Source organism: Vombatus ursinus, unplaced genomic scaffold (genome assembly GCF_900497805.2).
Source record: "Vombatus ursinus unplaced genomic scaffold, bare-nosed wombat genome assembly UNPS02014890.1, whole genome shotgun sequence".
Lineage (NCBI taxonomy): Eukaryota > Metazoa > Chordata > Mammalia > Diprotodontia > Vombatidae > Vombatus > Vombatus ursinus.
Window position 1 is genome coordinate 981,825 of NW_020954668.1, and position 22,140 is coordinate 1,003,964.

Genomic DNA, 22,140 nt, shown 5'->3' on the forward strand with positions numbered 1-22,140 from the left:
TTTTTTTTTTTTTTTTTTTTTTTTTTTTTTTTGCAGATGAGGAGCCTAAGGTCCAGAGGAATTTCGGCCATAATGAATTCATTGTCAATTTTTAGCATGTACTGATTATTGATTTGATTTTCAGTAATATTTTGTTTTATTTTCCTCACAACAGCAGCATCATTAATACTCATGGCTTTAAGAGACCACACTAAGATCTGAGTTGTAAAAACTTGCTCTACTCAGAATTCTCTAAACTATTATAAAGTAATAATTTTTTTTGAAGGTGAAATAGTTTTCACAAAATAGGCTTTGAAAATGTCTTAAAAGGCTTATGTTAAGAAAAGAAAATACACCTGGCTTGGTTGAATATTTTAAATTCTAAAAAATTCTTAAGATTCTTAAATTCTTAAAAATAGGAAAAAATTACAACTAATGCTATACCAAGAATTTTTTAAAAATTTGAACTTTTTAGGTCCTAAAAATACATAAAAATAATACATCCTAAAAAAATACATACATTAGTGTGTGTGTGTGTATATATATATAGATAGATATAGATATGTATATATGTGTATAATTTTTTAATTCTTTCTTCAGCATTCCATTCTAGCAACGAGAGAAATTTATCAGCAGTAACTGATCTGGTGATCATAAATATTTTAAGCAACCAATCAATTATACACACATACATATGTGTATATTTATGTTCTTAATCTATGATCACAAAAAAAATTAAACTATTCAAAAAGAAAGTCTGATTAAAAAGACAGGTTTATCCTTTCACTCTTGAGGTGAGTACCACACAGACATAAGAAATAATGGTCTGAGGCCAGTCATAATGGTACACACCTACAGTTCCTGTTGCTGGGGAGGCTGAAGCTGGTGGATCACTTGAGTTCAGGACTGCTGAGCTATACAGTAGGATTAAAGGTAATTGGGTGATTAATTGTATTAATTTTGGCACCAAAAAGGTGAGCCCATGAGAGTGAAGGGCCACCAACCTGTTTAAGGAGGGGTGAATGAGCACAAGTTAGAAATGTGGAACAGGTTAAAGCTTCTACGCTCATCAGTTCTGAGAGTAACCCTGTGAGTGGCTATGGCACTTCTAGCCTGGGAAAGATAAAGAGATTCAGTCTCAAAAAAAAAAAAAAAATGCAGTAATTAATGCTTTTTCACTTTAGTTTCCTACTGTGGACAGAAGTCAAAGGGAATAACCAAAACCAGTGCCATAGGCTGCTGGATTAAGAAAAACAAAAGAGTTTTTGAGTTGGAGTGATTTACATCTAAGTCCTTTGCCCAAAATGGAGAAGATAATTCAAAAGGCTGCTTGATTGTGGTGGAAATCCTGGCAATTTGGCTATAATTTACTGATGAGATGAGATGGGCAACCATCTTAGGAAACATACTTAACTCTAATTGCCATGTCAAAGGAATACTCACCCCAACAAAGGGAATGAACTTTTGGGAAGATTCTTCATCAGGGCTAAGAGCAAGAAAAACACATATAGTTAACACTTGCTTTTAAAGCACATCCAGAAAACAATCTGTCTATAAAGCATGCAGCAAGAACTCAAAAGGTACAAGTGCTGGTTTGTACTTTGTCAGCATTCAATCGCCATCAATGAGAGAGAGAAACATCAGCAGTAACTTATCCAGTCATCATAAATATTACAAGCAACCAATCAATAATCATTGATTTAAAACCTGCTACATATTAGGCACTGTGCTAGGTGATAAGGATACAAAAATAAAAAATGAAACAATCCCTGCCCACAAGGAGATTACACTGTAATGGGGGAGACATGTACATAATTAAGTATATACAAAGTAAACATGTTTTGGGAGGGAAGGCTCTAGAAGCTGGGGGTATGGGTGGGGGAATGGACCAGAGAAGGCTGCATGTTGAAGGTGATGCTTGAGCAGTTTTGAAAGAAATAAGGAATTCTAAAAGGGATTCCAGGCATGAGGGAAAACGGCCGGAAAGGTGCAGAGACAAGAAAGGAAGGACCACGTGTGAAGAACCAGTTTGAGTGTGAGGAGGTTAGTCTAGTTAGTCTGGAGAGTGTAGGACTTGTATAATAAAGTTGGAAGGGCAGGGTGGGAGAGGTTGTGAAGGCTTTTGAAAAAATATTATGTGGATATGAATTACATGTGGATATCCCAGTAAGACATTCAGTTTGAAATATGCAATAAGAAGTTGGAATGTATGACTGGAGCATAATAGAGAGAAGATGACGCTGAAAGAGAGGATAAGATATTTGGGAATTATTTTCATAAAGATGATAATTAAACCCATAGAGGCTGATGAGGTCACTAAGAGAGTATATATAGAGAAGGACCCCTATAGGATAAAGCATTGGGGATAATCAGGAGTAGGGATGACGAATCAACAAAGGAAACTGAAGAGATAATATTGGTAGAAGAGCCAAGAGAGAGAAATGTCACACAAAACAGAGAAGACAGTATCCAAGAGGAGAGTGTAGCAACTGTAAAATGTATCATCTGATCCTCACAACAACCCTGGAAAACAAGTGCTATTATTATCCCCATTTACCAGATGAAGAGATAGGTAGACAAGATGACCTGATCAGGGTCACCTAGTTAGTAATTATCTGCAGTAGGATTTGAAATCAGGACTTACTGATTTTATATTTTATGTACACATAGAGCATTTAGACAACATTAACCTCCCTGGGGTCAAATATAATAGTAACTGATATTTGTTTTTATTCATTGAACCCATCAGTGCACATATCTAACTGTGAACAGTTAGTATTGAATTACTGAACAATTATTATTGAACAAATAATTATTGAATTATTGAACAGTATTGAATTACTGGCCATTTGCCAATGCTTCCCTTCTTTGTCCACCCTTCTAGAGTGGTTGAGCAGGATAAGGATTGAGAAAAAAATCATTCTATCTGTCCATTAAGAGATCACTGGTAAATTTGGATAGAGTAGTTTTAACTAGGAGATGAGGTGAGAAGTCAAATTGCAATAGAAGACTGAGAGGAGTAAAGACAGTAAGTGTAGAGAATTTGTTCTCTGAATTTGGATATGAAATGAGAACTGTAGGAGCACAGCTTGAAAGAATGGTAGACACTAATGAGAGTATTTTTTCCCCAAGACTGAAGTGAGGCAAAAGGCATGGGCATGTTTAAAGGCAATAGGAAAGGAACCACAAGATAAGGGAGTGATTGAAGATTAGAGAAAAGAAAGAGAGAGGCTGGTTATAGGGGTAATCTGGCAGAGAACAAGAGGGGATGAAATCATGGTTACATGTTGAGGGACTGGCTTTGGTGAGAAGGGTCACCTCCTCATGGAGGGAACTGACATCAGCCAATGGGTTTCAAGATAGGGAGAAGAGGGACCTTGTAGAGACTGGGATCTATTTTCAATTAATCAATCAACATGCATTTATTAAACACCTACTATATGCCATGCACTTTGCTAGGTACTGGGGATAAAAAGAAAAAAATCCCTATTCTTGCAAAGTTTACATTTTATTAGGGGAGACGACATGGTCATATATAAGTATATAAGTAACAATACAAAATAAATACGAAGTTGTTGGGGATCCCTTCAACCCTCCCAGCAGTAAGGGGAATCAGGAAAGGCTTCATGAAGGTGATGGTGCTTGAGTCACATCTTGAAAGAAGCAAGGAATTATACATAATATAAGAAGGAAGTTCATTCCAAGCCCTATGATGGGAGATGGGAATGCTATGTATGAGGAAAAAGAAAGTCATTTTAGTGCCAAAAAGTATAGGAAGATAGATAATATATAATGAAGTTGGAAAAATATGTTGGGATCTTGTGAAGGGCTTTAAAAGCCAAACAGAGAAGCTTCTGTTTGATCACAGATATATTAGGGAGCCACTGGAGTTTAGTAAGTAGGAGAATAACATGGTCAGATATGTGCTAAAGAAAAATCACTTTGGTAGCTGTGTGCAGAATGGATTGGAATAGGGAAAGACTTGAAGTACAGAGACCAATTAGAAGGTAACTGCAACAACCTAGATGAAAGGTTGTAATAACTTCAACTAAGGTAGTGGTTCTGTGAGTAGAGCAAAGTTCTACTTTCAGAGAAGATTCAAAGGATATCTCAAGTAGAAAATATAATATTTGGCAACTGATAATGTGGGGTGAGGAAGCATGAGGAGTTGAGGGTGACACCGATGTTATAAACCTGAGAGAATGGAAGAACGACAGTACCTTTGAAGACAACAACAGGGAAGTCTGGTAAAGGGGTGGGCTTTGGGGGAAAGATAATTGCATTCTGTTTTGGCTATGTTGAGTCTGAAGACATTTTCCCAGTAAATTATAAGGCCCTTTTCTCTCCTGGTGAATTTAGAGGGAAAAAATGCATTGTAATTTGCTGTTGTTGTTTAGTCGTTTTGCAGTTGTGTCCTACTCTTTATGATCTCATTTGAGATTTTCTTCGCAAAGATACTGAAGTGGTTTCCTATTTCCTTCTCCATCTCATTTTACAGATTGGGAAATTGAGGCAAACAGGGTTAAGTGACTAGCCCAGGGTCACAAAACTAGTAAGTGCCTGAGGTTAGATTTGAACTCAGAAAGATAAGTCTACCCGACTCCAGGCCCAGCACTCTCTCCACTGCACCACTTAACTGCCCCGTAAAGACCATACCAAATAGGAGACATACCTTAACATTGTGCAGGGAGGAAAAATCAGCTCTATTACATTCAGTCCTACACTATAACTAACAACAAGAGTTTTCAAACTCAGTGGCAAAGTCCCCATATAGCTACACTCTGAAAGTAGACCCACAGTGTTGCTTACAAGAAATTTAGGACTAAAAGAATGTGTCTATATCTGAACACTGAGATATACTACAAGTATCAAAGAGCTCTCTACCATGTTTGGATGGCAATCTCAGTATGATAAATATTCAATTTATTGATATGGCACCCAAGAAAGCTAATGTGATCAAAAGTTGTATTAAGAAACATATAGCTTCTATGACAAGGGAGATGATAATCATTTGTTTTCTGGTATGTTCAGACCACAACTGAAGTATGGCATATAGTTCTGGGTGCCACATTTCAGGAAGGACACTGATAATCTGGATAGAGTCTTAGAGGATGACAACTAGGATGATGAGGCACCTTGAGTACATTCCAATTAAAGACCAGTAGAAGGAACTGGGATGTTAAGCCTAGAGAAGACTCAGAGGAAAGTATGATAGCTGCCTTCAAGGATTGAAGGGTTGTCATGTGGAAGAGGAGTTAGACTTATTCTGCTTGGCCACAGAGGGGAGAACAAGGAACAATAGGTAGAATTTACATAGAAGCAAATTTAAACTTCATGTGAGGAAGAACTTGCTAAAAATTAGAGCTATCTAAAAGTGGGATGAGTTGCCTTGGGAAAGAGAATGTTTGTCTTCATCTGAGGTCTGAAAACAAAGGCTTTATTTTATTTTATTTATTTATTAAGCATGTTGTAAAGATAACTCTTCTTTTCAAGTATTGCTCTTGGATTGTATGGCCTCTAAGGAGTGTTCCAACTCTTGGCTTAGAGACCAATTATGAAACTTAAGTTTGTGTCAGGTCTGGGTGTGCCTAGAACTCCTAGGCAAAAAGTAGATACTCTGAAAAGGGTGGTTTTAGGGGCAGGGGTAGTGATTGAAGAAGTCAGGAATGGAAGAAAGAAAATGGAAGAGATCAGAATTGTGATCAAACATTTAATTATTCAGAAAAATTTAGTAATGGATAATCACTTTTTGATTGCTAGTAAAACTGGCACTCCCACTTTCAGATGCCTAACAAAAAAAGAATTTTGATTTTATCAAAATCAAGGTTTCTAAAAAGCATAACCAAAATAATTAATGTTAAATAACTCAACAAATAGAGAAAGAGTTCCTAATTGTTCTTTATTTCTGACTGAACTCTTTGAGGAGATAACTCTGAGTCCTTTCTCCTAATAGTTCATTTAATCATCCATCAGAGGGGACACAGACATGTAACATCCCTCAAGAGATTGATCTACAGAACTCCAACAGCAACTCAAAAATTACAACTAAATTATTTGACAGTGATGATAGTCCTATATGAGACTTAGGCTTCTCTGCCTTGGATAGTTTTCTTAAGGCAAAAAAAAAAAATTTTTATACATAAATTCTTAGGTTGTCTTAACACTAAAATGGCAATGTTACTCGTTTTCTTTTGCCTAATTTCTAATTCCAATTTGTGGGGCAGACATAGGCAAAATTAGTGCTGAGAAATCTTTGGATAGAGCTAATATGAAGAGAGAAAAAACCATCATGAAGAAAGTAGATGAATTACCACCTTGGACAGATAAAAACATCACTCAGTCCTGGAGCTCACTTACTTCTTCCTAAGTATGGTCCTTCTCAATGGGAGTAGAGAAGGAGGAAGAAAAAAGACGAGAAAAAAAGTTCCTAATATAACCTCAAAATTGGAGGTCTATCATGAAAGGAAAACATGGGAGGGTTGTACATATGATAATATGTAGGAAAGGGCAGTAGGGCAAGATTAGAAAAATTTTGAAATAACTACATTAATATTATTAATAAGTGATTTGTCAAATTCCCAAAACAACTTCGATTGCTTAGGAGCAACATTTCCCCAAAACAATAGTTTTGATGAATTAGGTTTCATCAACAGATATGAGGAACAAAGGATGGGCAATGGAATTTTCCTCCATTCAAATTCAAGACAGAGAGAAAACATAACTTTTGCATTCTTATACACAAAGAGTGAAAAATAGAATAACTTTTTTTCTCAAACTATTTAATAGTGCTTCACTGAAGGTAATAAGTTTATTCCTGACATAAAAATATGTTGAAAAGACAAAGGCCTAGCCCTGTAGGTAAAGACAATTAATAGATATGTGGACAATCCTGGTATCAATAGAAAGAAGAGTTTATTGATTTTAGGAAAAATAAGAGACTCCAACGGAGTCGTTCTGCTACCTTACTCACTCTTCAAAAGCATGAACTCAATAAAAGCTGCTGTCTGATTTTCAAAATCAAGATGGGGTCCTCACAGCTAACTCACTGAAAAATTATATTCTCTGCCACTAGGGGGTGGCAGAGCATAAAGTTAAACAGGGAAAGGTCAACTGGGAGGTCTATGGTTATCCGCTTGAAGATTCTAGTTAGAAGAACAATAAATAAGTTGAAGCCTTAGGGCATGATGGGTAAAACTATTATGATATTTGCACAACCAGAGACTAGTTTTCAGTTAGTCATGAAACACTGAGTTACAATACAATATTTCTATACATGTTCCTTGGATTTCAAGTATGGATCCTAGCCAAGCAGATCTTTGTTTTGATGTGTGTATGTATGAGGTCTGTTTCTGTCTTTTTCTGCCTTCCTCCAGCAATTATTGGAGACTTGCAGGAAAAGCAAATGGAGAACTGTATGTGCTTCCCCAGGTAGTCCTAGGGTTCACAGATCTTGAGTTCTTCATATCTGTTGCATTTTTATTTCCTTTTTTGGGCACAGGTTTGCAATAGAGTTCCTGAGGATAGTCTTACCCTGTATAAGAAGTTGGGGCATAATAGTTCGTGCAGAAAAAATATGTGGCAGAGGAAGACATGTGCTTCCATAAAGATTGAGAAGAGAGATACTAATTGTGTGTTTTCTCAGACTTGGTTAACTTACGGGCAATCCCAAATTTGGAAGTTCCCAAATTCAAGAGTTTGGACACCAGCCTCCTAGGAGATATCCTTAAGAATGTGCTTCTTACATGAAAGAGTGCCAACATGATCTCTACATCTAGAGGACTGAAGTTATATCATGAGGATGGGGAGTGAGGGAAGAAGAGATATGAAAACTAATTTTATGTAATTATCTAAATGTTAATAAACCCTAATCAATGCTATGGCTTTATTCTCATTAACTCTGATATGTATTCATTATTTTGGCAATAGCTGACTGTATCTAACTATTATTGAAGGGTATCCCTAGGCAAAGGCAATAAAATCTTATGAGAAAGATTAGTTTTGAGGACAGTCAGTCAAAAAGAGAAAAAAGAGATGGGCCTGGTGGTCATTTCTTTTTATAAAGATATCTGAATGCCACCCTTTATGATCCTGACAGCTGTGGGGCCTGACTCTATTTTTATGCACAAAAGCATCCAAACAACAGTATTTGAGGAAAACCAAGCACCAAAAAAGAGAAAAGCAAATGACAGAGAAAAGTTGAGTGTAAAAGACCATCTGCACAGGAAGAGGAAATAAATAAGGAATTTGGGATATAACACAAGCCTTGCACAGAGACATGATTCAGTAGTGATGGGAGACTTTACTTATTCATCCAAATATTTGTTAGAGATTTTTCTTTCACAAGCAGATAATTTTTCTTTTACAAAATGAAAATAGCTAGTAGTTTCTTGTTTTGCCTAAATAAATAATAATGTCATCTTTCAAATGGTGAAAGAATCTTTTTGGGAAAACTCTATTTTGAACTAATTCAAGATGGAGTAACTGGTATAGACATACCCTCCAAGAGTTTATGATAGAGAAGAGGAAAGCTAGTCATAGGCTGATATGCACCTTAGATTTTTAGAAAGCAGATTTCAGAGAATCAAAAGAAAGGCAAATAGGATAGGGGAAAATCAGCCTAGGACGGATGGGCAAACTGAAGAAGGACATTCTGAGCATTCAGAGTAAAATTCCAGGGAGAAGGAAAAGGAAGAGTGCTCTAAAGAGACTGACATGGATGCATAGGTAACTGATCAATAAATTTAGATTTTGAAAACACATACAGAAGATGGAAACAAGGGCAGGTAGCAGAGGATGAATTTAACAGTGTGGCATAGTCCTATAAAAACACTGGGAGCACTAACAGTTTTAAATAAGTCAAGGCTGGTGGGGAAAGGTGAAGAAAACAAAAATATATTAAAAACTCATATTGGAGAAAGATAAGAAACAAAAAAAGAGAAGGCATGGCTGCATGATGTGGATGATAACAGAAGAGTTCATATTTTGTTCCTGTTTTCTCTGCAAAGGTGAATGACTTCTGAACTGGAAGTGAGAAAATGCAAAGGAACAGTGCCCAAGATAAGTAAGGTGAATGGAAGAACCTAGTTGCCCTTAATGAATTCAAGTAATCTAAACAATATTCTCAGGGACTAAAAGAACTGGAACTAACATAATTGCTGAGATACTTAACTGTCAGTGATAGCTGAAAGGTCATGGAGAATAGGAGAGGTGTTGCAGGACTGGGTTGGGACAAATAACTTGATTTAAAAAAAAAAAAGGGCCAATAACTTCAATCCCTTGAAAATACTTCATGCTATTTTTGTGGAAAAGATGGAGAGATGTGGGATTACGTGATGATACAATTAGAAAAATTAAGAACTGGTTGAAAGATTAGGTGCAATGTCAAGAGACCTTTGGGATCTGTATTTGGTGCCGTGATATTTAACAAATTTTTTTTTTTTAATCAATGACTTGGTTAAAGTACAGATAATATGCTTATCAAATCTGCAGATGACACAAAACAGGGAGGGATAAACAATACTGGACAAAGAGCATTGGCCTCAATCAGGGATGTGATTTAATAAAGATAAAGGTAAAGTCTTATACTTGGGTTTAAAAAAATTAGTTTCACAAGTACAATATAGGGGAGGCATGATTAGAAAACAATTTGAAAAACAAATTTGTATTGATGGATTGCATGCTCAATTGGTAAATAATGTGACTGCAGGAATTAAAAAGCAAATGTGGATCTTGGAGTTGTTTATGAAAAATGTAGCTTCTAGGAAAATAAGAGGATGATAGGTCCTCTGTGCTATTCCCTGGTCAGATCACAACTGGAATATTGTTTTTGATTGTTGGTGCCATAGTTTCAGAAGGGCTTTGATAAGCTAAAATATGCATAAGAGGGTAACCAGGTAGGTGAAGGGCCTTAAGTCCATTCTTTATGAAAACTGATTGAAGGAATTGGGAATGTTCAGTTTGAAGATGAGCAGACTCAAGGAGAATATATTAGCTGTCTTCAAATATGTGACAGGTTCTCATTTGGAAGCGAGATTAGACTTCTTTTGGGCTTTGATCTTTTTTGACTCCAAAGGGCAGGACCAAGAACAGTAGTTGGAAGTCTGATTCAGAAGGAAATTTAGTCTTGATTTCAGGGAGGAAAAAAAAAACCCACAAAACTTCCAAGTAAAAATATCTAAAAGTAGAATAAGCTCTCTCAGGAAGTTAATGAGTTAATTTTCATTGGAGGGTGTCAAGAAAGAAGCTGAATAACTACTTGCTGGGCATATTACAGAGGAGAATTCTTTCCAACTCTAAAATGTTCTGACTTTGTGATGACATCTATGATTTTGAGATTCCTTTAAAAAATTTGTGATTTCTTCATTATGGGTCCTCTGTCCACCATGGCTACAATTTAGCAGCTCATTTTCAAAAGTGGTATGGTAAAAAAATCTAACACTCTGCAGATAATCTGGTGATCTATATCTCCAAGCTTAGTTAGGCTAGTTCTCAGACAACAGATACACTGTGTCCACACCTGAAGCCATTCCAATTTAGAAGGACTGATCAGAACACTGGTTATGCTGTCAGAGCATTTGAGAAAACAGACTCACTCCATGCCATAACGAAGATCTGGAGGATGTTAATTATGCCAATTGAAATCTTTCTCACATTATATTCCCTAAGCAACATATGATTCATATGCTCTTAAATTAGGCAATAATAACTATTATTATGGCCTGTAGATTCCACCTGCAACTCTCTAGTCATTCAACAATGAAGAATACCAATACCAATATATTCTTCTTCTCTCTCTTCAGGAAAGGTAAGTAAAATCCATAAATATTCCTGCTCAATAACCTATACAAAGCTCAGTGCTAAAAACAAGAGCAAGGGCTTCCAAAGTAGAGCACCTCTCATTTGAAAGACAATGCGAAATCCTACTAAAAAGATATTAAAAAAAATTTTAAGGCTATGTGCAGAAATAATAAGTCCTAGAAGGGTAGCTAATTTGAAATGAAATTTGCCTGGCTAACTTTAATGGTAAGTTCATCATTTGCAGTGCCAATTACTTAAAAATGTCATTTCTATGATTTAAAATAATTTTATTTGTAACTTTATCTTAAAGTTAATAATCTTAGCAGTTAGGTGGTCTAAGATAACTCTTTAATGCCATTAGTCTATAATTTCAGAAGAATTTTGAATCTACTTCTGCATGCTAAAAGGATTTACAGTGGTAACCTGTATGCATAGTGGGATATATGTGTCCTCATGTAGTAAAGAATTCAAGTCAAGGATGGACTACAAACTGCTACTTTGCATATCCTTTGTTGCTATACGTGGCCAATAGGGTAGTAAATTGGGGGACCTCATTCTATCATATCACTCAGATTTTAGCCTTTGTTGATGAAAAGTTCTTTCTGGAAAGTGTGAATGGTTTCACTTAGGGAAATCTGGTAACTGTTAGCTACTTTAAAAAAAATCCCCAGGGAAAATAAAAGAGAATCATTAAGCATTTTAATGTCCTATATTTATTTTTCTTGCCTACAAAGGTCACTTTTTATTTAATTTGAAACTTTAAATACTTTACTCAAAAGGTCTATGGTTTCATCAGTATAGGTTTTCCTTCATTGTTACAGGTTGTTTCTTAAGCTGCTGAAGTCAAAAAAATACATCATCTTGTGGTGCTAATCATGTCTGATTTTAGCTAGACTGGTCTGTAGGTAACAGACACTAAGCCCATACTCAAAGCTTTTCTAGCTCAGTACGTGCTCTCTTGGAATTTCATTAAAAAAACAAGAACAAAAAATGAAACAAAGGTCAACACTATACTACCAAAGGTCATCTCTATACCATGATGAAGTATTATAAGAGAATACACATGATATTTTTAGCACCATGTTGTGAAAGCATAGTGAGAACAAAACTCCAAAGTAAATTTAGACAATGGACCCTTAGACTGTAAAGCAAAAATGCGCAATTTTAAAATGAGACATTAACCAAAGAAGTATGTAAAAGCTTGTCATTATTAGAACAAAGGAAAAAAAAAACAGCTTTGGATGAAATATCTAAACAACTCACATTCTCTCTATTTCATTTATCTGCTCATTTCCCACCTGCTTTTGGTTAAGGTGGGGAAGATGTTTATACTTTTAACTTTTGTTCTTATACCATTTTCCATAGCACACACCAACTTGGATTTTAAGCAATGAACTAGGTTTTTCCTTTCTAATTCAGCAACTGCCATCTTCGGTAATAAGAGAGAAATTCAATAGTAAGTTTCTAGATGCTTCCTTGGGCACAGAAACAAATGTCAGGTGATCATATTTGCACATGCTTTGGGTATTCCAAAGACAAGAATTAATATCAGGATATGGCAAATATCTTAAGGTCACATTGCTTTTGAACCACCACTTCCTTCCCACTCCTTCATCTCTCAAACTGGTATCATCTGCAGTGGAAACTAATATGAATTCAATTCATAGTATGGATCATTATAGCAGTAACATTTTCTTTATAAGACTTCTCTCCTGAGCAAGGCACAGAAAAAAGAATGACAATAACATTTAATATGGTAAATATTAAGTATGGAGAACACACCAAAATATGAGGGAAGTTGCTCAAATTTCAAAAGCCAAGCTGCACCTCAAGGTTCATGCACACAACATCCAGGAGCTATAATAAGAGATTCTGAATTACAGTGGGTGACAGAAGTGACACAGTGGATAAAAATTGGCCTTAGAGCCAAGAAGATCTGAGTTCATGTCCCAGCTCTGATACATAATGGTTGTGTGAACTTCTTAGTGCACTAGGCAACTCTCTAAGAATATAATTTTTATAGAAGGTGGCCACTCAAATTGATAGAGAGCATTTTCTCACCTAGTAGTTTCCTCTACCAGTGAAATTACAGATCCAGATCTTATCCCTAACCCAATGAATGCTTCTAGACCTTATAAGATACTTTGATCGACATGATTGATAAGGTCAAATTCTAAACAGGATGTGTAATACCTCTTTCTTTATGAAGAAAGAGGCTCAAAAATTATCTGTAATCTTGTCTCTATTTCTTCTGGCTAAACAAAACTAGGTTGTCCAAGTAAGATGGAATGGAGAAAATATCACTTTCCAGTGCTTATACAGATAAACAAAAGTTTTGCGAAGCCAACCTAAAGTTCAATTGACATATATTTACTGTCTTTCTTTCTTTCTTTCTTTGTTATCTATACTCTCTATGGTTTAAAACATGGAGGACAGAAATAAGGCAAGTGGTTGTTTTGCTTTTCAATTTATATAGCAGCTCTGTGCAGGAACAACTAAAGATGACAAATGACTATATAATCTTTCCTTCTGATTTCTTGTGTATAATAGGATCATCCTCTCCTCAAAACTATTTCTTATACCACCCCTCTCCTAACTTATAGCAATATTACATTTTTACAATTTAAAATGAATGAAACCAAGTTTGAGATTGGTTGAAGGCAAAGCATCCATTACTGTATACTTTCGAAAGCCAGATCAAATATAGAGTTATTGGTGGCAAAAAGATTGGGAGCACCAAACAAAAAATTAATTTCCCTAAGGCTGTTTTGTCTTGTCCTTGAAGAAAATTTTTCTACAAGGGAATGTAAAGGGGACTACTAGAGTCACTTATCTCAGTTACTTAAGATAACACAAAATTATTGATATTCCATGTTTATTTTAAAACATAGACTGGGAATTTCTTAAAAGTGAAATTGTCAAAACTTGGTCCCCCTTTCCTGCTACTTTTACATTACTACAGAAGGGAAAGGAGGACAAAGAAGACTAATAAAGCCTTTAATATTTGGCTTTGTTCCCTGGCCAAAGAACTTACTGCCCAAGTGGCCAGCCTACTGGTGATTAGCTTCTCCATAATTAGCTAGGTAGATCTTTGGTAAGTAGATAGTTTATTTATGAAACTTGTCAAGGCTTGTACTTCACAGGCATAGTCTTTGTGAACTAAAGGTCACCTCCACCAAGTCCTATTCCTACACTTCATTGTGGTGAGGAGGTGATCTTAGGTTCTTAAAGGCTACTCTGGTAGAATACAAACTGTGACAGATTTTACCATGATGAAAAGGCTTTGGTCTGGTCCTCACAACAGAATATATCTGATTTCCAAGGGTCAGCCTAGCTAGGAATGGAAATGCTCACTATCAGTACGCTGGACATTTGACTATGAATTCTTTGGCCATAGCAACCCAAGAAAGAAAGAAAGAAAGATAAAAATGAGTTTCAGTTCTCTGTAGCCGCCTTCCACCTTTACAGTGATGGAGACAGACTGGTAGAAAAGGGGACAGAGTTTTTTTTTCTCTTTTCCAGTTGTTCACGATGAGAGGACATTTATGAATTTCCATCTGCATTGTTGGAGAAGGGCGTACTCACAAAGATGATATCATAGATCTGTTGAAATTTGTGATAATAACTTAACAGAGAAAGGGGATTGTTTGTGCTTACTAGATGGAGAATCCAGGACACAAATCTCTCAGTTCAAGAAACACCTTGAACATCTATAGAAAAAGTATTAATTATCCTGGTCTATTTCCTTATTTCCTATAGGCTTATGAGATGGTATTTGTGGCTTGAGAAAGAGCCGAATATTAGGCAAGAACTATCATATTCCCTACCTTTTCTAAGACAACCACTTGATAATATTTTTAATAAACAATCTCCCAATAATCAGTACCAAGTGATGAGAACTTTATTGTATTAGTTTTAAAATCTAGTAAACATGTAAGAGGACATTATCAACACAGATAATTATTTCTACCTTCTTGAATTTTTTATAGATTTCTTTGCTCTATGAAGCTTTAACATCAGATATTTGAAAAAAAGAATGAACTACTTAATGTCTTATGGGGAAGACTAACTGCTTTTGACAGGAATGCATAGAAGTTGGTTTGATTTTTAATTGTTATAGTAGTCTCTTTCATTCTCTGAGGACACAAAAGCAAAACGATGCCCATGAAGCATTAAAGTTGGGTATGTACAAATTTCTGATTGAGACAGTGAAAGAATCGCCATATTTGTTAATCTCACTCCTAAAATTGGCAACTCTTAGTACAAATGTCATAATTAGTTTTTCTTCTCAAAGAAGGAGGCATTATTTTCAGATAAGGGGCTTGTTTTTCTGTTCCCACTGTCTTTTTGGGAGAAGCCTTGGTTTAAATGTTACTTGAGATTAATTTGTATGGATGGATCAAGCTAGAGGGATGAGAAACAAGGGTGTTTTCTGATCATAGGAGGGGGCTAACATTTTGCATGTCAAGACACTAAGAATATGTCAACAAAACAGCACATCTTACCAACACCAGTGAGCTTTTCTTCAAGTTCATACACCTCATGGCTACCTACTAGGCCATTATTTGAGAATGATATGATCTATAAAGCCTTCCATTCATCACCGTATGTCACCCAGTGTAAAACAGGAGAGATAGAGAGGGGAAATACATTCATTTATTTTTCTCCCTAAAGCTCAATCCTCTCCACATCAAATAATATTTTTTGGTCAAACTTAACAAGAAAGACTAAGAAAAAGCTTCCACATGATACACAGCATGTTCACAAGCAGTACATGCTTCAAGCCTCTTTTCATACCAAACAAAAAGATGGGAAAGGAAATAATACAGGTCAGATTTTGTTATCAGTCTTGATTTGAGAACTATTAGGAGAGAATGGGTTGAAAAAAGGTCATATAGTTTGGGTCAGTGCAAAACTCCAGGAGGGTCAGAAAAAAATACATGGGTAGGTACATACCATGACTGGTCTTTTCCCCAGGGCAATAAAGGCTTGTTTATCAGAGCAAATGTAGGGATACCAAAGTTGTCTCTGTACTTTACATTTTTTAAATTATAAAAGAGAAGCTACTTCCAGGAAGTAGGTCCTCTCCCAGAACACATAGCCCTTTAAAAAAAAAATCAATGACCCAAGTGCTACGGGAGCGAGAATGCTGGATGAAAAAAAATTAGGCTAAATTTGATATTCTTTCGGCTTAGAGAGACTTTAGAATTACATTACACTTTCAAATACACCAGCCACTTGGGGAATGGCATACCGTGTAAAGTTAGAGTAAATCAAACTTTCAACTGTAGAACAATTCTCAAATTTATGGAAAAAAAAAAAAAAACAAGGAAACAAAGTAGGATAGAAGGGGACTCATCCATTAATTTGATTCAAGTGAAGAGCTTCCCATATTCTTTGGGCAAGAAGAATCAACCTTGGCTGAGGATAAAATGGCAACCCTATTCTAAAAGGGATCTCAGCTCTGAGAATAGAGAATGTTCTCATAAGCTACAGTTAGAAAAATTCTTTGTGGAGGAAGATCATTTTTATAATGGAAAGTTTATATTGTAGATATTCTCTCTGATAGGTGATGTTAGATCCCACCATTCCCATCTGCCCACAACAAAGACCATAACAGTTAGAGATTAACACAGTCTATACTGGCATCTGAGAAATTCTCTGAGGTGGGCTGAAAAGATTTGATAGAGACCACAAAATGGTTCAGGGTAATGCTAATTCATCATTCAGAGTGCAGCAAGAGTGTGAGAGAAACCAAGGGAGGACAAATAGAGCAGCACAAACATAAAATGCCTTTTAAATTTCATCTATAACTAAGAACCAGGAAAGTAAATGAAGTTACTAAATCCATGCTTCTAGGAATTCATCCTCCAGGCTAGAATTTTCTCTCTCTCTCTGTTACCATTGTGGCAAATATTTACCCCCCATTAAATTGAGAATCATCAGTATACAGAACTCTTAGTATGAATGTATGCATGCATGCATGCATGTATGTATGTATCTACCTCTCCACCTATCTAAAAGAACCACATACTCTACCTTACCTCTCTGCACTTCTACCAAAACTTTCCAGTTCACCTAAGAGAAATCCTTAGATGTCAGTATAGATTGGCAGTATCAAGTCTTTATCTGTGGTTGACCTTTGGAGAATATAGCTTATCTCAAACTCTCCCCTTCTTCCTGGGAAAAACAAAATAGTAGATTTCTTTGTTTTCTGATCCCAAATGAGCTTGATGTAAAGGCAAGAGGATATTTTACTGCAAAATTCCAGCATCAGTAAATCTGAGTTCTGGGGTTCCAAAGATTGCCATAACTGTTTTTCCAGTGGAATGGGTTCAAAACTTTTACAAATTGCTTTTCCTGTAAATCTCTATGGTTTAGAACATGAGGGACAGAAATAAGGCAAGTTGTCTTGCTTTCAAATTACATAGCAGCTCTGTGAAGGCACAACTAAAGGTGATGAAAAATTATGTAATCTTTCCTTTTGATTTCTTATATATAATAGCATCACCCACAAAACTATTTCTTGTACCTTTCCCAAACTAACTTACTGTGATATTACACATACTTCCATTTTTATAAAGTGAAATCAAGCTTGAAATTGGTTGACAGCAAAGTGTCCATTAGTCTATACTAAAGAAAAGAGATATAATTGAGACTTATTTTGTGGCAGAAATATTGGGAGCACCAAGACAAAAAATTGATTTTACAATGCAAAGTATAAATTAAGTATCCCAACTTGCAAAAACTGTTAAACAAGACTTAAAAGACCAGCCTGGAGAAAGCACAAAAAAAGAAGAGTGAAAGTGTACTTAGAAAGATTAATACCTTAAGGTAAAATCAAAATGAAAGTTCTTTTTCCTTTTCAGAAAGCCACCAAAAGAAAAAAACATATGTTATTACACTTACAAGAGAAAACAGCTCATCAATTAAGAAACAATACAGCCTGTTTCTTGGCTACCTCTAAAAAGGGACCTTTAAATCAGAATCCTTAAGCAAAAGAATTTCCAGGAGATACCACACCAGCATGCCATTTCTCACCATTCTGGGTAAGAGGGGATTAAACCTAACTTTCCCTGAAATCAGTACTTTGTCTTTTGACCTTAAAGCAATCCTGAAATAAGCCTATCAATCAAGTTTACTGAATTTTTCATTAAAGTACTTTGTGAACCTTAAAGTGCTATACAAACATTAGATGTAATTTTCATGTATGTAGGTAGATCTTATTCATCCAACTGTTGTTTCTTTGAGGGTATTGGGACAAAGGAAAATAATTAAATGTATTGATTTATATAATAAACATTAAACTTTTTTATATCTTTAACATTTTAAAAAATACAATATGCCCTTTCACTTTACCTGTTTTACATAATATGAAACTGAATTCACAAAATGTTGACATACTTTTCAATTCTTCATCGTGAAACTACATTTTTTTTATCACATATAGCCCACAGATTTTTAATAGTGCTTAAATTATAAGATTCTCAAGCCATTAAAGCACATTTATCCCCTTTTCTTGGGTACATTTCTTAACTTTTCATGACATATGATATGGTATATGTAGGACTGTGTTACAGTTTTCCATCTCCATTTGGGAATTACTACGATTCTAGAATTACTCTGCTTCTTAGTATATCAGAATATTTATCAAAGTTTATAATTCCCTCAAAGGAAATAAGACTTCAGACCTACTAGAAGAAAAAAAGATCCTTAAAACATTTTTGGGGTGGATGTTTTACAGTCTGATCAAGACACCCAGATCTTAAAGGAACTCCCGGGCTTCTGATAACATTTTCATTTTGGTTCAGCCTTGAATGAACAGATGAGTTTCATAAGTAAAAATCTTTAGTACTCCAATCTTTGTCTCGCTTGTGACAAGTGTTATTTTCATAGCAATGATGAGCTGCGGCTAAAAAAATTTTTTTTTAAAACTGGTCTTCTCCATATATCATTTCAATTTCAAGAAGTCTGTGTTACACTATAGAGGAAGATGCCAGTTTCTCTGAAGGCCTTTGCTTTGTTTTCTGAGGATTAATTAAGCTGTTTCAAAGTAATAGTTTGTCATTCTTAGTGTCATTTTTCATTTTCAATGCACTCTATGAGCTTGAACCTTGAAAAAAGGTTGACCTTCCCACACCAATAACTGCTGCAGTATCTTTAAGAGCTACAACTTTTACACATACTTTTGGAGTAATAATGCCCCTTCTTTAAAAAGATAGAATTAAAAATATAACAAAAGTAGGCAACAATATACATATTTATGGAACATAATCTAGCACTTAACTAAGAAAATAAAGTTAAAAGTGAGGAAATCAGCTCAATCTGGTTTTATCTACTCAAGGTCAGATGTTCTAGGTCAGCCTAGTGTAAGGAGAAACCTATTTGCATTACCAGTGCTGTTACAAAATGAAACCATTAAAAAAAAAAAAAAAGCCTCAGCCTTGGATCACTCCCCACCACCTTTGTTCTTATACAGATGCTGGTGAACACAGATGGAGAAAATCACACAACTGCTGTGATTGGGTCTACTAAAACATTATGTTTATTGTTCAGTCATTTCAGTTGTGTCTGACTCTTGGTGACCCCATTTGGGGTTTTCTTGGCAAATATACTGGAGTGGTTTGCTACTTCCTTCTCCAGTTCATTTTACAGATGAGGAAACTGAGGCAAACAGGGTTAAATGACTTGCCCAGGGTCACACAGCTAGTAAGTGTCTGAGGCTGGATCTGAACTCTGGAAAATGAGTCTTCCTGATTCCAAGCCCAATTTCTTTACCATTATAAAGAAATTAATGCTTTTCAAATTATTTAAATGCTATAGACTACCTTTATAAGGGAACACTGAATTCTCTTAGAAGTGAAGAATCTTTTTATAGAGTTCCCTAACTTATCTAGATTATCACAACAGGTATTCTATAAATGTGGCCTTAATACAAAGAATACTTGGCAGAAAATGTAATTCTCTGAGCTAAGGGTGTTAGTTGAAAAGGCACCATCTTTCTTCAGTTACATGACATCATTTTCTTTGGAACAGACAAAATAGAGGAAAGGAAGTTATGATGTAAAAAAAAAATGAGAACTTTCTCAAATATATTTTAATGATATTCAAACCAAAAAGGAACTAAAAGCTGAAAATTAGTTATATTTGTATTACATATTTGTATTTGTATTTGGTAAATACTTATGAAGTTTTGGCAAGACTCAGAGTATTTGTTGTTTTCCTTAGTTTGTTCTCTAAGTTGCAGAACTTGCCCTGACTCTATTCTCTAACTTGATCTTTATAGAATTTTATAACCTGAAGTCAAAAGTCCAAATGCAAGATTTTACATATTCTGATGCACTTCCACCCAAAGTTAATTTATGTTATAATGACTTTAATCAGTACCATCCACTACCTTCACTTCTATTCCACAAACTGCTAAGCAAATCTGGAGAAAATCTCAAAACCATGCTGATGGGTCCACAAAACCTTTATGGTATCTAATTTCAACTAGGCCTTCATTGTGGCAATTCTTTATACCTCCCATACACCACGGCAACTTTTCTTAATCTTTTCATTCTGTTTTTTCATTCTTCTATACTGCTTTCTAACCTTGGTAGCTGAGAACATTGTCTCTTATTTCCTTGAAAAAATCGAGGTCATTTATAGAGCTACCTCTTCTCCCTTCTTCATCTCACATTACTCAGATGCCTTCCCCAACTATCTTCTTCTTCACCCATTTCACATAAAGAGGTGGACTTCCTCCCTGCCAAAGCAGACCTCTTTCCACGCACAAGTGATCTAATTCTATCCCATCTCCTCTAGAAGCACAACTGGTCAAATGGAAAGGGAGGTACAAAAACTGAGGAAAATGCTTCTCTGAAAATTAGAATTGGGCAAGTGGAAGCTAATGGCTCTATGAGACATCAAGAATCAATCAAACAAAATCAAAAGAATGAAAAATTAGAAGAAAATAAAATAACTCATAGGAAAAACAATTTACTTAGACAACAGATCCAACAGAGATAATGCAAGAATCACTGGACTACTTGAAAGCCATAAACAAAAGGAGGACCTGGACAGCATTTTTTTACAAAATATCAAGAAAAACTGCCCTGATATCCTAGAACCAGAGGGCAAAATAGTCATTAAAAGAATCCACTGGCAGCTCTCACGCTGTCATGGTGGCGGGCAAGAAAATGTGCGTGAAAGAAAAGACGCCAGGAGGGCTCCTGGTCCGCATGGCTATTGAGCCATCCTCATCAAGTTCTCTCAGGAGCAGGCATCTTGTCATTTCCTCTACATCAAAGAGCATCAAGTTCGAGGGAGTGTCATGTCCAACTTGCCTTCAGACTACACACTCATTGCCCTTAATGTCCCCCCCCATACTTTTCAGAGGGATGCCTGGCCCAACTCTTTTCCACCAGTGGCCTTGTCCAGGCCATGCATCTGCACAAGAAGTCAGACCTGTCAGAGATGCCAAAAGAGTCCCTGTTGGTGTTTTTCTGTCCAAAGCCTGTCCTGGGGTTCCAGGTGGCTTACGTGGTGTTCAGGAATCCAGTGTCAGTACCAAAGGCTGTGGTTCTTCAGGGACCTCTGATCATCTCAACAGAGAGTCACTCGGCAAAAACTGGCATTGAGAAGTGGATAGTGGATTAAGTGGACTCTCTGGTGGACCCAGAGGTCCTCAGGCTGGAGGTGGACAAGTTGATGGAAGAATACTACAAGAAGACAGCTGTGGAAGATGCCAAGGCAGAGGTGGAGGAGAGGGTTCCAGATGAGGAAGGCTGGGTGAAAGTGACCCACAAAGGCCGGCGGCCTGGCCTGCCTGGCTCGGAGGCCGCCAACGTGCATGTGCTGGAGAAGGAGAAACGCAAGAAAGCCTGAAAGAAGCTGCTCAATTTCTATGCCTGGCAGCACCACGAGACCAAGATGCAGCACTTGGCCCAGCTGCAGAAGAAGTTTGAAGAGGACAAGCAGAGAATCGTCTTGATGCAGACTCAGTGCAAGTTTTGCCTATACTGAGTCAGAGCGGCCAGGCAGAGAGGGACTGGTGGCCATTATCCTATGCCTGGTCTGCAGGGACTGGAAAGGAAGTAGGTCAGCCCAGAGCAAGAGGGGAGAGAGAGCAGAGTCCTTGGCATGAGGCTCAGGACCTCAGCTTTCTGGTGCCCTGTCTACACAAGGCTGTAGCTATCTTTCAGAGGATGTAAATAAAGGACAGACTTCTGTGTTCCCCCCCACCCCCGCCGGCCAAAAAAAGAATCCACTGATCAACTCAGGAAAGAGATTTCAAAACGAAAACTCCAAGGGCCATTATAGTCAAATTTCAGAACTATCAGGCCAAGGGAAAAATACTACAAGAGGCTAGAAAGACAGTTC

The 22,140-nt window shown here is 36.4% G+C and overlaps 1 protein-coding gene and 1 pseudogene across 1 annotated transcript in view; one reads left to right on the forward strand and one right to left on the reverse strand.

Annotated features, from left to right (window-relative positions):
• PACS2 (phosphofurin acidic cluster sorting protein 2) overlaps window positions 1-22,140 on the reverse strand; it is a gene marked incomplete at its 5' end in the record, with an annotated part of 225,535 nt that overhangs the window by 34,385 nt on the left and 169,010 nt on the right. Inside the window, one exon of the mRNA XM_027842835.1 lies at window positions 1,423-1,465. Coding sequence (XP_027698636.1) covers window positions 1,423-1,465 — 43 coding nt within the window. The remainder of the gene's footprint in view (window positions 1-1,422; window positions 1,466-22,140) is intronic.
• LOC114028564 lies at window positions 17,804-21,783 on the forward strand (annotated as a pseudogene).